Consider the following 14,862-nt stretch of genomic DNA (forward strand, 5'->3'; position numbering starts at 1 on the left):
CCCGAGCTGGCCTGGGGCCCCAAGACAACGACTGGTTAAGAATAAAATGCAACGACACTGTGTGAGTGCCCCTTTGATCGTCAATGCAGTTACGTGTAATGACACTGTTATCGGGATCCCCCTCAAGGGGGCCCCTCTCAGTAGTCGCTGATAGCAGCCAGCCAACCACGTGATCTCACGTGATGGACTAATATCTGTAAATATTAAGCCGGGACAGTCTATTTAAATATGAATCCTGCATGTTCTGCGTGTCTCTGTCAATGAATGGAGCAGAAGCGAGACTTCCTTTATTAACACACACTGAAGCGCACGTGACGCTCGCGGTAATTTCAGCGTCTGCTGTCTCGCTAAATAAGACGAGAACACATGAACAACATCTCCAGAACTGCTCTGACAGTCACGTCATGACCGTTTGAGTAAAACCAAAGAGTATAGAAGCCCAAGAAATAAAAGTCCTGTTTTAGACAAGTATTTGCCAGAGATGTATTTCTATTGTTCAGCAGAATGTACATAGCCTACTACTAAAAAAATCAAACTTTTTTTTTTAAGGTTTAATCACACAAAATCATCAATCACTTGACTACTCGACTAGTCTGTGCAAGCCCTAATATATATATATATATATATATATATATATATATATATATATATATATATATATATATATATATATATATATTGTAACAATTTACAAATCTCCATATTCATCGGGAAGAAGGAGGCGGGAACCGGCGCACAATCAAAATCATTTTAATATCCAAAATAAACAAAACAGCGCGTCAGCCCCTCACGGCGACTGACGCGCACAAATAAAAAGCAAACACATAAAATAATGTCCCAGGCCTGGTCCTCTCTCGTCCTTCACGGTCGTCACTCCAGTTTTATATCCTTCCATCTCCTACGTGGGACTCAAGACCGGCGGTGGGGCGCAGGTGTAGCTCATCTCCAATCACTACACCTGGCCTCACTCCTCGTTCCCACGCCTCTCGGCCCCGCCCCACTTGCCACATACCCCCATCGCCCCTCGCAAGCCGGGGGGTACCCTCGAGACTGCGCTCTACTCCCCCCCCCCCCTTCCCCTCCGGGGGGGGACCGCTCACGGGGACCTGCAGGAACCTGGGGGTAGGACAGACGAGGCGAGAGAAAAGGAGATGGAAGGAGGAGCGACAAGGACGAGAGAGGGGAGAGAGAAAAAAAAAAAAAATCCGGTTCCCAGACGCACTGCTGCTCGGCCCTCCACCAGCTGGGTGATCTCCTCCGCGGTGCCTGGCGGTGGCACTGGACGGCCCTCGGCGGACGGCGCGACACTCCTCCGCCGCCCGATGGACGGCGACGGCTCCTCCGGTTTTGGGCAGCCGGCAGGAGTCCCCCCTTCCCTGCCCCTCCGGATTCCTTCGCGGAGGCAGCAGGCTCCGGCCCCCTGGCGAACGGCGCCGACTCCTCCGCTCCCTCACGGACGGCAGCCGCCCCTCCATATCGTGGGCGGCCAGCAGCAAGCTCGCCCGTCCCCGGCAACTCGCTCCAGCCCACCGCCTCGAGCGTCCCTGGCGGCACATACCTCGCCTGCTCGAGGGCACCGCGGATTCACCACAGTGGTGAGGGATCTTCAGCAGCGCGTCCCTCCTTCTCCCGGGTTTCGGCACCACTGTAACAATTTACAAATCTCCATATTCATCGGGAAGAAGGAGGCGGGAACCGGCGCACAATCAAAATCATTTTAATATCCAAAATAAACAAAACAGCGCGTCAGCCCCTCACGGCGACTGACGCGCACAAATAAAAAGCAAACACATAAAATAATGTCCCAGGCCTGGTCCTCTCTCGTCCTTCACGGTCGTCACTCCAGTTTTATATCCTTCCATCTCCTACGTGGGACTCAAGACCGGCGGTGGGGCGCAGGTGTAGCTCATCTCCAATCACTACACCTGGCCTCACTCCTCGTTCCCACGCCTCTTGGCCCCGCCCCACTCGCCACATATATATATATATATATATATATATATATATATATATATATATATATAAAATATTGATCCTAGTGCTGCGTTTGACACCATAGATCATGACAAACTCATAGATAGATTACAAAACTATACAGGTATTCAAGGACAGGCTTTAAGATGGTTTAGATTCAACCTGTCCGATCGCTACAACTTTGTTTATTTAAATGGGGAGTCATCTCATTCATCACCAGTAAAATATTGAGTGCCACAAGGATCTGTCCTAGGTTCTCAGCTATTTTTAATATACATGTTGCCCCTTGGTAATAGTATTAGAAAATACGGCATTAGTTTCCACTGTTACGCTGATGATACTCAACTATATCTCAACGAGATCAGATGAAACTTCTAAATTATCTAAGATAATTAAAACCTTAAAAGATTGGATGACCAATAATTTTCTCCTATTAAATCAGAAAAAGTTAATCAGAGTTATAAGAGTCAAATCTGAGATATTACTTATTGAACCAAAAAACAGTACACATAATCTCTTGGATTACAATTTGCAATTTGCAAAGCCCTTAATGATTTAGCTTCTGCCTAACTAGCCTTCATGCTACAATCCATATGCTGGACTTTTGGTAGAACCTAGGATAGCAAAGCGCACTAAAGAAGGTCGAGTTTTTTCGCATTTGGCTCCCAAACTCTGGAATAGCCTTTCTGATAATGTCTGGGATTCAGAGACACTCTCTCTGTTTAAATCTAGACTAAAAACACATCTCTTTCACCTAGCATTCAAATAATAAATCTCATAATTTTGGACTACAGTTCTGTATCTGAAACTAATTCATTTGAATTGGTTGGAACAGCAGCTATGCTAATTATGTCTCTATTTGTTTCTCTGTTTTGCCACGGGATTTAAATCCCATAGATATGGGGCAAGCTCCAGTCTCGTTCCAGAACACCTGAGAAGAGATGATGCCAACCCCTCAGAAGACCTCAGATGATGCTAACCCTGAAACAACATACAGAACTAACAAATTTAGCTGTAAGTGTGATTGCATCATATAATAATTGCTGCTGATAGCTTTCATAGTCTCTTTGACTAAGCCTTTAATTGATTTTTCCAAAAAAATCTGCCATATGTACATGAACTGACAGTCACCACTGATAAGCTACTACTAAATATAGTGGAAACTTAATTTTCTGCAAAGTTGCTTTGCAATGATTTGTATCGTAAAAAGCCTACTGTGAAATTACCATATCAAACATGACGTGCTAACATGGATGCAGCTGAAGTTTCCCAACGGAAACCTCAACAAGATGCATGCCTGTTTCACACATACTCCGTCTGCAGTGCATTGTGACTTTCATCACAGTACAGTAACAATCTTTCATAGTCATAGACATTAGTTTAAACTTAATGAATAAAAACAACATATTGTTCATGCATTTGACTTCTAGGATTGTATAATAAGCTGTTCAAGCAAGCGACAAAACATTATATATGTGTATATATATATATATATATGCATGACATGGAGGTGATCAGTGTGTGGCACTGCTGAGGTGGTCTGGAAGCCCAGGTTTCTTTGACAGTGGCCTTCAGCTCATCTGCATTGTTTGCTCTCTTGTTTCTCATCTTCCTCTTGACAATAGCCCAAAGATTCTCTCTGGGGTTCAAGTCTGGTGAGTTTGCTGGCCAGTCAAGTACAACAACACAATGGTCATTTAACCAACTTTTGGTGCTTTTGGCAGTGTGGGTAGGTGCCAAATATTGCTTGAAAATGAAATCAGCATCTTCAAAAAGCTGGTCAGCAGAAGGAAGCATGAAGTGCTCCAAGATTTCTTGGTAAACAGGTGCAATGACTTTGGTTTTCAAAAAACACAATGGACCAACACCAGCAGATGACATTGCACCCCAAATCATCACAGACTGTGGAAACTTAAAACTGGACTTCAAGCAACTTGGGCTATGAGCTTCTCCACTCTTTGGACTTTGGTCCACTGGGCAACAGTCCTGTTCATATTTTCCTTAGCCCTTTCCTTAGCCCAGGTAAGATGCCTCTGAAGTTGTCTGTGGTTCAGGAGTGGCTTAACAAGAGGAATACGAAAACTGTAGCCAAATTCTAGTTATCATCATCTACAGTGCATAATATCCAAAGATTCAGAGAATCTGGAACAATCTCTGTGCGTAAGGGTCAAGGCCAGAAAACCATACTGGATGCCCATGATCTTCAGCCCTTAGACGACACTGCATCACATACAGGAATGATACTGTAATGGAAATCACAACATGGGCTCAGGAATATTTCCAGAAAACATTGTCGGTGAACACAATCCAAACTCTATAGGTCAAAAAAGAAGCCATATCTAAACATGATACAGAAGCTCAGGCGATTTCTCTGGGCCAAGGCTCATTTAAAATGTTGCAAAGTGGAAAACTGTTCTGTGGTCAGACAAATAAAAATTTGAAGTTCTTTTTGGAAAACTGGAACACCATGTCATCCGGACTAAAGAGGACAAGGCCAACCCAAGTTGTTATCAGCGCTCAGTTCAGAAGCCTGAATCTCTGATGGTATGGGGTTGCATGAGTGTGTGTGGCATGGGCAACTTACACATCTGGAAAGGCATCATCAATGCTGAAAGGTATATCCAAGTTCTAGAACAACATATGCTCCCATCCAGACGTCGTCTCTTTTAGGGAAGACCTTGCATTTTCCAACATGACAATACCAGACCACATACATCATAAATTATAACATCATGGCTGCGTAGAAGAAGGATCCGGGTACTGAAAAGGCCAGCCTGCAGTCCAGATCTTTCTCCCATAGAAAACATTTGGCTCATCATAAAGAGGAAGATGCGACAAAGAAGACCTAAGACAGTTGAGCAATTAGAAGCCTGTATTAGACAAGACTGGGACTACATTCCTATTCCCAAACTTGAGCAACTTGTCTCCTCAGTCCCCAGACGTTTATAAAAAGAAGAGGAGATGTCACACAGTGGTAAACATGGCCTTGTCCCAACTTTTTTGAGATGTGTTGATGACGTAATTTAAAATCAACTTATTTTCTCAGTTTAAACATTTAAAGTAATCTATGTTGTATTCTGAATAAAATATTGAAATTTGACTTAACTTCCACATCATTGCATTCTGTTTTTATTCACAATTTGTACAGTGTCCCAACTTTTTTGGAATCGGGTTTGTAGATGTTATACTTTTTACCTCAATGTTTTTAAATACTTTATTCCTCATATCAGAGTTTTAGGGCTGGTTGGTTTGGATCATGGTTTTAAACTCTAGATTGAAGGATTTTTAAACATGCAGAAACAGACAAAATAAATATTTGCAGAAAGAGCAGCTAGCAGGGAAAAATCTATGTAAGAAATCTTGCATTACAATAAAATAAATAAATACAAATAATAAAAATGCATAAATAAAAAGAATATTAATAAACTCAATTTGCACTCACTAATTTCAGAATTGGCAGGCGGCATGAGTTTCAGTCTCTCCAAAGAGTCGCTGTTCTCCTCGTCTAGAACATAATCGAAGTTCAAGATGAACATCATCACAACTCCTTCCTGGTTCTTCACTGGGATGATGTGAGTTTTGCACTGGAAGTCTGAACCTACAAGAGGAACATATTTAGTTTTTACAAACACAAACACTAATTTGATTTTGTTAATTTGGTTGAGTTTCCACTCCTCGTTACACATCTAACTTGATAATGAAGATAAATGTCACAGTCGATCATACTGAGAGCTGCGAAGGAAACAGAAGACAACTAGATATTTTAAACTTACAAATCAAGAGGATGAGGGATAAATTTAAGCTGTTATTCCCTGAAAATATTCCCTTGTATGATACACCACTGCCACGGTTCAGTTCATATCACCATTTTGGAGCCACCTTTTCAGTTTTGCATTGAAGGTCATCTCTCAGAGAGTGTGTGAGTACTTTATGGGTTAAATTGGCATGACTTAAAATGATGTGCAAGTTACATTAACTGTATGAAACTCGTGCTAGTTTAGTATTATTGAAAAACCAACTGTAGCACTGACATCCAGTGAGACAGCACCAGTGAAAAGAGAGAGAGACAGCGGCCGTGTCCTGAGCTGGAGGCTGTGATCATGGATAAATGCAGTGGAGGTCAGAGGTCACAGCCTGTGCTTCTCTCTGTAGGCTTAGCCCTGTTTAGCTGCCCTTATTCTGCAGCTCCTGTGACAGGCACTACAGCACAATGAATCTGTCCACATGGACGCCAATGTTCTCCTCTTATCTTTTTTCCTTTTTTAGTCCAATCCTTATCTCTCGCTCATTGAGTTCACTCCCAAAGCCCCTTTAGCAATGAAAGGACACAAAAATGCTCAGGCTCCTCATATCTGCTGCACTGATGGATTATTAAAATGTTTGGGTGTTTGTATGAAAGATCGTGACTGACATGATATACAGATAGTATCGGTCCTGGATGCTGATGGAGACATTGACATGATGATGCCTTAAAAACTGTTTATGGCACTGTTTATGGCATGAACACAATGGGTAAAAATATCAGTCTGCGTGTTTACAAAAAATATTGCAAAAGGTGAAACATTTTTTTTTTTATGAACCGATCATTACATAACCAGAGTCATTTTAAATTTCTTTTCAATGTTTTTGACAGAAGTGTTTTTGCTTTGGCTCTGCAAGGCTGCATTCATTTGATTAGAAATACAGTAAGAACAGTAATATTGGAAAATATGATTGCAATTTAAAATAGCTGTTTTCTATTTGAATAGCTTGTAAAATGTCATTTATTCCCGTGATCAAAGTTGAATTTTCATCATCATGACTCTTCAGTGTCACATGATCATTCAAAAATCATTCTAATAGTGATTTGCTGCTTAAGACACATTTTGGATTATTTGCTGCTTCGTATGTTTTTGTGCAAACTGTGTTTTGTTTCAGGGCTCTTTTATGAATGAAAAATAGTTTAAAAGAACAGAATTTATTTGAAATAGAAATATTTAGTAACATTATAAAAGACTTTACACTCTGTTTTGAATGTTAATGTATTCTTTCTAATCGTGCAGACCCTCCTCGTGCTCACAGTCAGAGCCAGAAGGAGTCAAACAATGAGCTGAAGCTCATACCGGACACAAGCAGGGGATCGTCTGGGGATCGTCTTAAACATGCTGCACTAAGCATTTCCCGCATCCTGAGCAGTACATCAACGTCTCCAGCACCAGCAGGTATCATTAATACTTCTAAAACAACACCGGCAAGAAAAATGGATCAAATGAGGTGTGGAATATTCTGCGGCAACTCTGCTCAAACGTAATTGAATCTGCATGTTCAGTATAAACCTGATGAGGATGTAGAGGGGAAATAGCTCGGAAAATCCTCTGGACATGAAGAACATCACGTCCTGTCAATGAGAAGATACGATCACAAAATGATTTCAGCCATGTGCTCATATATCAAACTGAAAATAGATAGCCTGAATGTAAAACTGAATGTGCAGCTTATTGAAGTGAAGCATTCGGCCTGTTTTACACGGCACACAATTTTAGAAAGTGGTGTTTATGTGTGGTTTAGGTAATGGACAGATGGGCAAATTTGGTAGCAAATTCAACCAATGAATTTCCATGCTTTTTCCTTTTCTTTTTTTCCATTCAATTGTGATAACTGGATACGAAATTGTGCACGTACAGTGGTTTCTAGATAATGAAAAGTTACAAAATGACACATTCTAGAAAATAATAAATATATTGGGATTTCACTTGGTGACACAAATGCTGCTGAAATTATAAAAATGGTCTAATTCTATCTGATCTGACTTCAAAAAATATTTTTTTTGTTGGTGCTCCCTACTGTTTTGAAGTTGGTTCTGTCATATAATTGACTTTAATAAAACCAGTTAATTTATATGTTAGCAAATGAAGCACATTTTGTGGGTGACGAAAAAAAAAAAAAAAAAAAATTATACAGCACAAAACCTTAATCATATATATATATATATATATATATATATATATACAAATCTAGAAAATGAACATTAGACTATAAATATTAAGATTTTTAAAATGTTTGTATTAAATGTACATTTAAATAAAATAAATAACATTAAAATATATTTTTTTTGCTTTTGCACATAGTGTTTCTGGTATAGCACTGTATTTGTTAGATAAATTAAGTAATTTTTTCATTCTTTTCCACACAACACACACACTTTCTCTGTAAATATGCCAGATTGCATTCTTTGCCAGGACCGTAATTCATCACACTGATTTCCCCCCTCAGTATTGAGCTCTTATGAAGAATGTGTGTTCCCAAAGACATCTGTCTCGACCAAACCCTTTCGCTTGCTTTTTCAGCGAGCACACCTGATGTGCCATTTGCACACGGATCAAGAGATTCTCACTGTGTAACAGGCAAATGCAGTGTCTGTTCAGGCTCGCAGACACATGTTCAAACATCTCTCGCTCCTCTGTCTGGAGGAAACCATCGCTAGTCTTCATTAGCAGCATGCTTGCTGTCCAACTAAATATAACTGTTAGCAGCACCGTTCAGGACAGACATCCATACTCATGTTTGATTTTTTCAGTCTTTCTACGAAATTCATTTCATTTTATGAAAACTTTAGGACATGGCTTGCATATGTGGCTAGTATGAGTGTCAAAAATAGAGATGCATCTTATAAGGTGCTTTAAATATAAAAATGTAAAAAGTGCTGTATTAGACAAAAACAGTATATTAATCTGCAAAATATTTATTTTCATTTTTAATTTAATAACTTTATTTTATTTCTTTATAAAATTAACATTTAAATAAAAAAAAATATATATATATTTTTATAAATATATATTTTTTTCAGTTTCTATAATGCATTTTCCTCTTTTTAAACTGCAAAAAGCTCTGTTATTAAAATGTTTTTTTTTTTCAACACCTAAAATATATTCTTCATGTGCAAACATCTAGATGAAAATAATTTATTTAAGTCAATGAGGTAATGCAATATGTTTGATTTTATGCAAACATTAGGTCATTTTTAAAAGTGCACTAATACTATATTAAAATCATTTAATACCTGACATTGACACCTCTGTTCAAGAGATCGTGTCACATCCAGACAGATCCTTTCTAATTTAAATGCTAATTTACAAATGAGGTCTTGACAAATGAATTATTTACAGTGTTAAAATCATGACATTTGTGTTTCACAACATTTCCACTCGCTAATGACACTATGATGCCTCTTTCTCAAATTAATTATGGAAAAGATCAAGTATCTGCTTTCCAGTCCGTCTGTTTGACAGTTCTTGGCACCACTGCAGGTCAGTCAGGTCTTGTATCGCTGCTTTACAACTAGTAATACAACTTTAACACACTAACTAAAGAAACAGAGTTATCCCTGTTGTGCAGAAACATTTGAAGCATTTTCATATAATTAATTTTACACCAGACTTTCACAAATATGATCTAGTCAAGTTGTGTGTTATTTTAATATTTATTGATTGATTTTAGTATCTGTTCTTATCATTTTAATTTTAAGGTTTAGCTTTTTGTTCTTTTTTATTTTATTTATTAGATTTTTATTATGTCTCTATAGTTTTTATACATTTTACATCAGTTTTTTTTTACTACATCAACTGAATAAAAACAAGAAATGTGGCCTTCAGCAACTAACAAAAAATAAATAAATAAATAAATAAATATCCAGACTGTGTTTTCACACGATTCATCAGCAACAGTTAAAGATAATGATACGCTAAACGTTACTGAACCAGGTCTCTCGTATGTTTAGTGCCATTAAGTTGATGATGCTTCACACAGTAAAGTGGTGTAATTGGTCTGTGGTATCTCACGGCCTGACGGAGACACAGATAAAGACACCGCAGACGCTGTTTCACTGATAAAAGACACGGAACAGAGATGTGATACACAAAGATCTGGTGTCTTGATGCAGGTAAAGTTGAGGGAGAGAGGTCAAGAGGAATAGTCTGAGATACTGACAAGTCTTTTTTTTACATTTATGCATTTAGCAGACCCTTTTATCCAAAGGGACTTACAGTGCATTCATTTTTTTACATAACGTGTTCCATGGGAATCGAACCCACAACCTTTTGCATTGATTTTTTTTATTGATTTTGCATGATTTTTTTATGATTCTAACGGCTATCATATAATGTTTAATTTATTTTTGGGTTGCACTGTGTGCAGCGGGACTTGGTACCTGCCGTGGGTACTTACAGTGCATTCATTTTTTTAAGTAAGGTGTTCCATGGGAATCGAACCCACAACCTTTTGCACTGCTAACGCAATGCTCTTTTCTATGCAAAAAAGAGCCGACAATCTTATTTATATAAATATATATATATATATATATATATATATATATATATATATATATATATATATATATATAAAACCCTGATTTCAGCAGCACTAGTGTCATAAAATGGAATAAAAAAAAAAAGCCTGTTTGCAGCGTTTCCGCTTGTTGCACAGAAATTGCACTCTTCACCTTCAAATACGTGATTTTTTATGATTCTAACGGCTATCATATAATGTTTAATTTATTTTTGGGTTGCACTGTGTGCAGCGGGACTTGGTACCTGCCATGTCTGGATGGAATGGCTGTGTGTCTGCGCGAGTTTAATGAAGATGTCTTACGTCCTGTACCATGCTGAAAGGCACCTCTATTCTAAAGAATCTGGCTTACGTATAATGACCAAAAGTCTTTTTATTTTTAAGGAGATTTGGCTGTCACCAGTGGTCACTGATGATGCATTGTGGGAATGTCCAGTAACGCAAACATCAGGTATCCCAATTCAAGATAACATTGTTTTGTCTGTGCGCTCTGGCTTACAGCATTGCACTGAACAGCCTTGAGATTTTATTCTCTTGAGCGCATGGGATGGAAACACTGCATTATTCAGAAAAGCTTTATGCAATAAATCCAATGTTTGCACCTGGGTTAAATTCAAAACTTAGGATGAAAAAATAGCTAGTGTTGATGTTGCAAAGTTTCATTTCCCAGCTCAATTCTCTTCTAACTTTGTTCTCATCTGATCGTGTCAGTGCAGTTAAATCAATATCATTACTGAATATGAACTATCTTTTAAACCCCAACATAGCAAGCCAAAGGTGACAGTGGCAAGGAACCAAAACTCCTGACAAACTGTCTTTGATACCTTATGGATTTACTGTTTTTCCAGCTCACTGTACTCTTCATCTCCTCCTGGGCTTCAGCACTGAACAGCACAGAACAAGATGAGTATAGCACTTACGTTTTCTTCAGAAAATGTAAAACGCTGGTTGTGATTAGTCGTTGATGGATATGTGCTTTTCAAAAGGTCAACTGCCATTAGAAAAGAGCAGGATGGGATAGGAAAAATGAGACATGAAAGATTGGCTTTATGTCAGTCACTCATGGCCATCTTGGAATAGTCCTTGAGCAGCTGTTTTCATCTATACACGCATGCAAATACAGCTCCTGTTTATCTATAAAACTGTTTACGTTTGTTTCAGTTAATCAGATATTCAATAATAATATAACAAATTCTTCTTCTTTAAACAAATCATAATAATAATGCATTTTCCTTTTGACAGGATGGTGCAGCTAATGCCGTGAGAAGGATAATTTTGTTATGCGCTTTTGTAATTTTTTAAGTATTTCTATTTAGCTTTATTTTTATTTGAGTTAATAATTGAGTAGCCTATTTATTTATAATAATAATAGTACTTATTTATTTATAATACTTGCTTATAGTAGTTATATTAAAATATAGTACTTATTTTAAACTTTTTTATTTAAAAAATATTTGAACATTTCAATTTTTTACGTTTTGTACATTTTATATGTTTTAATTATTCATATTGGAATTTATTATCAGCTTTTATTAGCTTTAGTTTTCGTTAATAACACTGATGTACATAAGACTACTGAAATCAAATGAACACTTACTGTACACAATTATTACTCAAGCTGAACTAAAATTGACAAGAAATACTGAGAACAAAATGTATTTTATCCATTAACAAGAGTGTCAGAAGATTTTTGGGACAGAATGAACACTTCTAATCAACAAAAACCAACCAGCCAATGGCTGTATAATCTCAGATTGGCCATATATTGTCTGATACAATAATCTGTCACTAATTAAAATGACAATCTGTCACCAAACTTCCTCTCAGCTTCCCAAACAGCTTCACCAATGTCAACATAAGAAGATTAGCTACCAGTTTCTCCCAGTTTACGGCATTGGGACCAGCATGTGTTTATCTATCAATTCCTTTCACTTTTAAATTGTCAGTGCTCTTTGAGCTGCATGTTCTTGAGGAAAGCTAACGCTAATCGCTCTCGCTGTGATACTGAGAGCAAAGCAACGAACAAAGTGAAGCTAATGACAGTATATTAAAGACTCGGCATCTGCTGCACTTGCCTGCACATAAATGGCTCTTGATATAAATGCAGTTCCCCTTTCAAGATGATGGAAATTTCATTAGATTCCTATTTCCACCATCAATAATTAAAACAATAGCAGTCATCAAAATACAAGTATGCATTTCACTGACGACCTTGTGAATGAAGACTTACACCCAGAGCAAAATGTACTGTTTGAAAATGTACAAGTCACACACACACACACACATTTCATTGGCCATTAAGTTTGTAAGTAATTGTAAGCTATTTTTATATCAGTCTTTTCATTGGCACTTGAGATCTTGCCTATACCTAAAAGTATAATACAGAACGTATTTTTTTTCACTCCCTGATTGCTTTTCCAAAAAAAAAAAATAATAATAATAAAAAAAAAAAATTGCAAAAAGGATTTGGCAGGATTTGGCATTTGCAAAAACACTTAAACATACGTTATTAACATATTGACAGCATCTAAAACGCATGCAGTTTTCATATAAGAAAGTTCAGAAATTCTAAATTGTACCCGTGCAAATATTTTTATATTGCATATTATTTTTAATTATGCATATTTTATTATATGAATATAATAATTGTTTAGCATTTATGAGGTCCAGCTGTAAGGATAAATCGACACAAAGGGAAAATTTTCATTGCATTTTTTGGAAATAATTGGAATTAAATATGGAAAACAATACATACATATTTATATAACTTAAATTAGCATATATACTGATTCAGTTATAACAAGTATGGCAGAGAATTATGTTGTGCATTTTTGCAGTAATTATAGTACTTTTGCATTTTACATGCTGTTGATACATCCATAATGTACTTTACAAATGTGCATAATTTTACATAATAATTTGTTACCATTTGTACGTAACATTTATGAGATCAAGCTGTGATGCATATGGTAGCTAAGGCCCTGTCGATATTGATTTATGATATATGCATCATACAGTATGAGTACTGGCGCTTTGAGAAAACATGCATTATTTCAGTGTTTAATAACAGATATTAATAACGGCATATAACAGAACTTTTGTCACTTTCAGGACAGATGTGACTGGCAAGTCCTGACATGATGATCTTCAATAGAAAGCTGTGCTTCATTATCAAGTAGGGTGTCATAAAACCTGCCAAATCCTCATCATTTAAGCATTATTTTACTGGCTTATTCAGTGTGAATGCATTACAACGTGACAAGGAAATTTACTAGAGCAGCAACATAAAAAAATTGGAGCATGTAAAATAAAACATTTCAGTAATCTTCACTTTTTTTCTTTATAATTTCATCTCGGACTCAAGCAGTTGAGCTCGTCCATCACAAGGGAGAACAGATTTGGTTTCATTCACTGGGCAGCTTTTGAAGGCTAAAAATAGGTCCGTAATGGTCATACCTTCAGGAAAGACTGTGTTAAATCATTACTGAGCGGAGGGATAGGTTTCACTCTATAACTCCCACAAACGAGAGGCTTTTCATTCACGAGACAAGCCATCAAAGTCTGATGACCCCAGGTGAAGGGTTGCAGCATTGTCTCTCACTGGTGTGTTTTTGGGCATAATGCAATTTAGAGGCAACAGCTCAATCATACAGCGGCGTCCCTCCATTAATGTTGAGCAAAACGAACAAGACAGTCTGGAGTCCAGGCAATCGAATTCTGAATGAACATGTGAGAGGGAATCAGATAACAGCGTATGTTTGGGTAATCTCCCACAGATGCCTGTTTTAATCTAGTGTCGCTGAACATTACTCAGGAGAAAACACATGACCAGCTTAGAGACAAAAAACTAAAAAAAAAAATAATCATTTTGTAGAAAACCAGTGACTTGCCTGCAGGACTTTCAAAGATTGTCAGCTTTATTTTAAAAATGACAGAACTATATGTGCTATATCTAAAATGTACTGAATTACTATTGAGGTAATATTTCCGAAATTGTAACATTGTTTCCTATCCATGCAATCATAAATGAAACTGTTAATCTGTGTTGCATTATTCTGCATTATAGACAATTATGACAGAGGGTGCAATATCATTTATGTGCAATGGTGGCCCACTAAACCTATTTCTATTGAGGATCATTTCCAACACGGAGTAATATTATATTTGTATTATTTTCCTCGTATTTGAGTTTAAACTGTCTAAACTGTGAGATGTAAACTTAGAATTCAAAGGAAAAAATCAAAGCTGTAAAATGTTAACTCAGACTGTAAATTGTAATTGCTAAATGTAAATGTAAATTCTAAATAAAAAATAAATCATAATTAGTGAGAAACTCAGAATTCTATGAAAAATAAGTCAGAATTGCGACATTATTATTCAAAATAAAAAAAGTTGAAATTAAAATGTATATATAAAAATAAAAATATACAATTAAAAATAATTTAGAGGAGAAAAGTTCAAATTGTAAGAATGTAAACGCTTAAAAACAAAAGTAACACTTGCACACTATAAACTCAGAATTGAAAAATAATCAGAATCGAGATATAAACTCTTTATACTTAATTT

General features: G+C 37.0%; 1 protein-coding gene across 1 annotated transcript in view; it reads right to left on the reverse strand.

Annotated features, from left to right (window-relative positions):
* Positions 1–14,862, reverse strand: part of LOC128020292 (potassium voltage-gated channel subfamily H member 7-like) — an 87,029-nt gene that overhangs the window by 57,223 nt on the left and 14,944 nt on the right. The window contains exon 3 of the mRNA XM_052607137.1: positions 5,417–5,572. Coding sequence (XP_052463097.1) covers positions 5,417–5,572 — 156 coding nt within the window. The remainder of the gene's footprint in view (positions 1–5,416; positions 5,573–14,862) is intronic.

This window comes from Carassius gibelio, chromosome A9, assembly GCF_023724105.1.
Source record: "Carassius gibelio isolate Cgi1373 ecotype wild population from Czech Republic chromosome A9, carGib1.2-hapl.c, whole genome shotgun sequence".
In the NCBI taxonomy this organism is placed as follows: Eukaryota; Metazoa; Chordata; class Actinopteri; order Cypriniformes; family Cyprinidae; genus Carassius; species Carassius gibelio.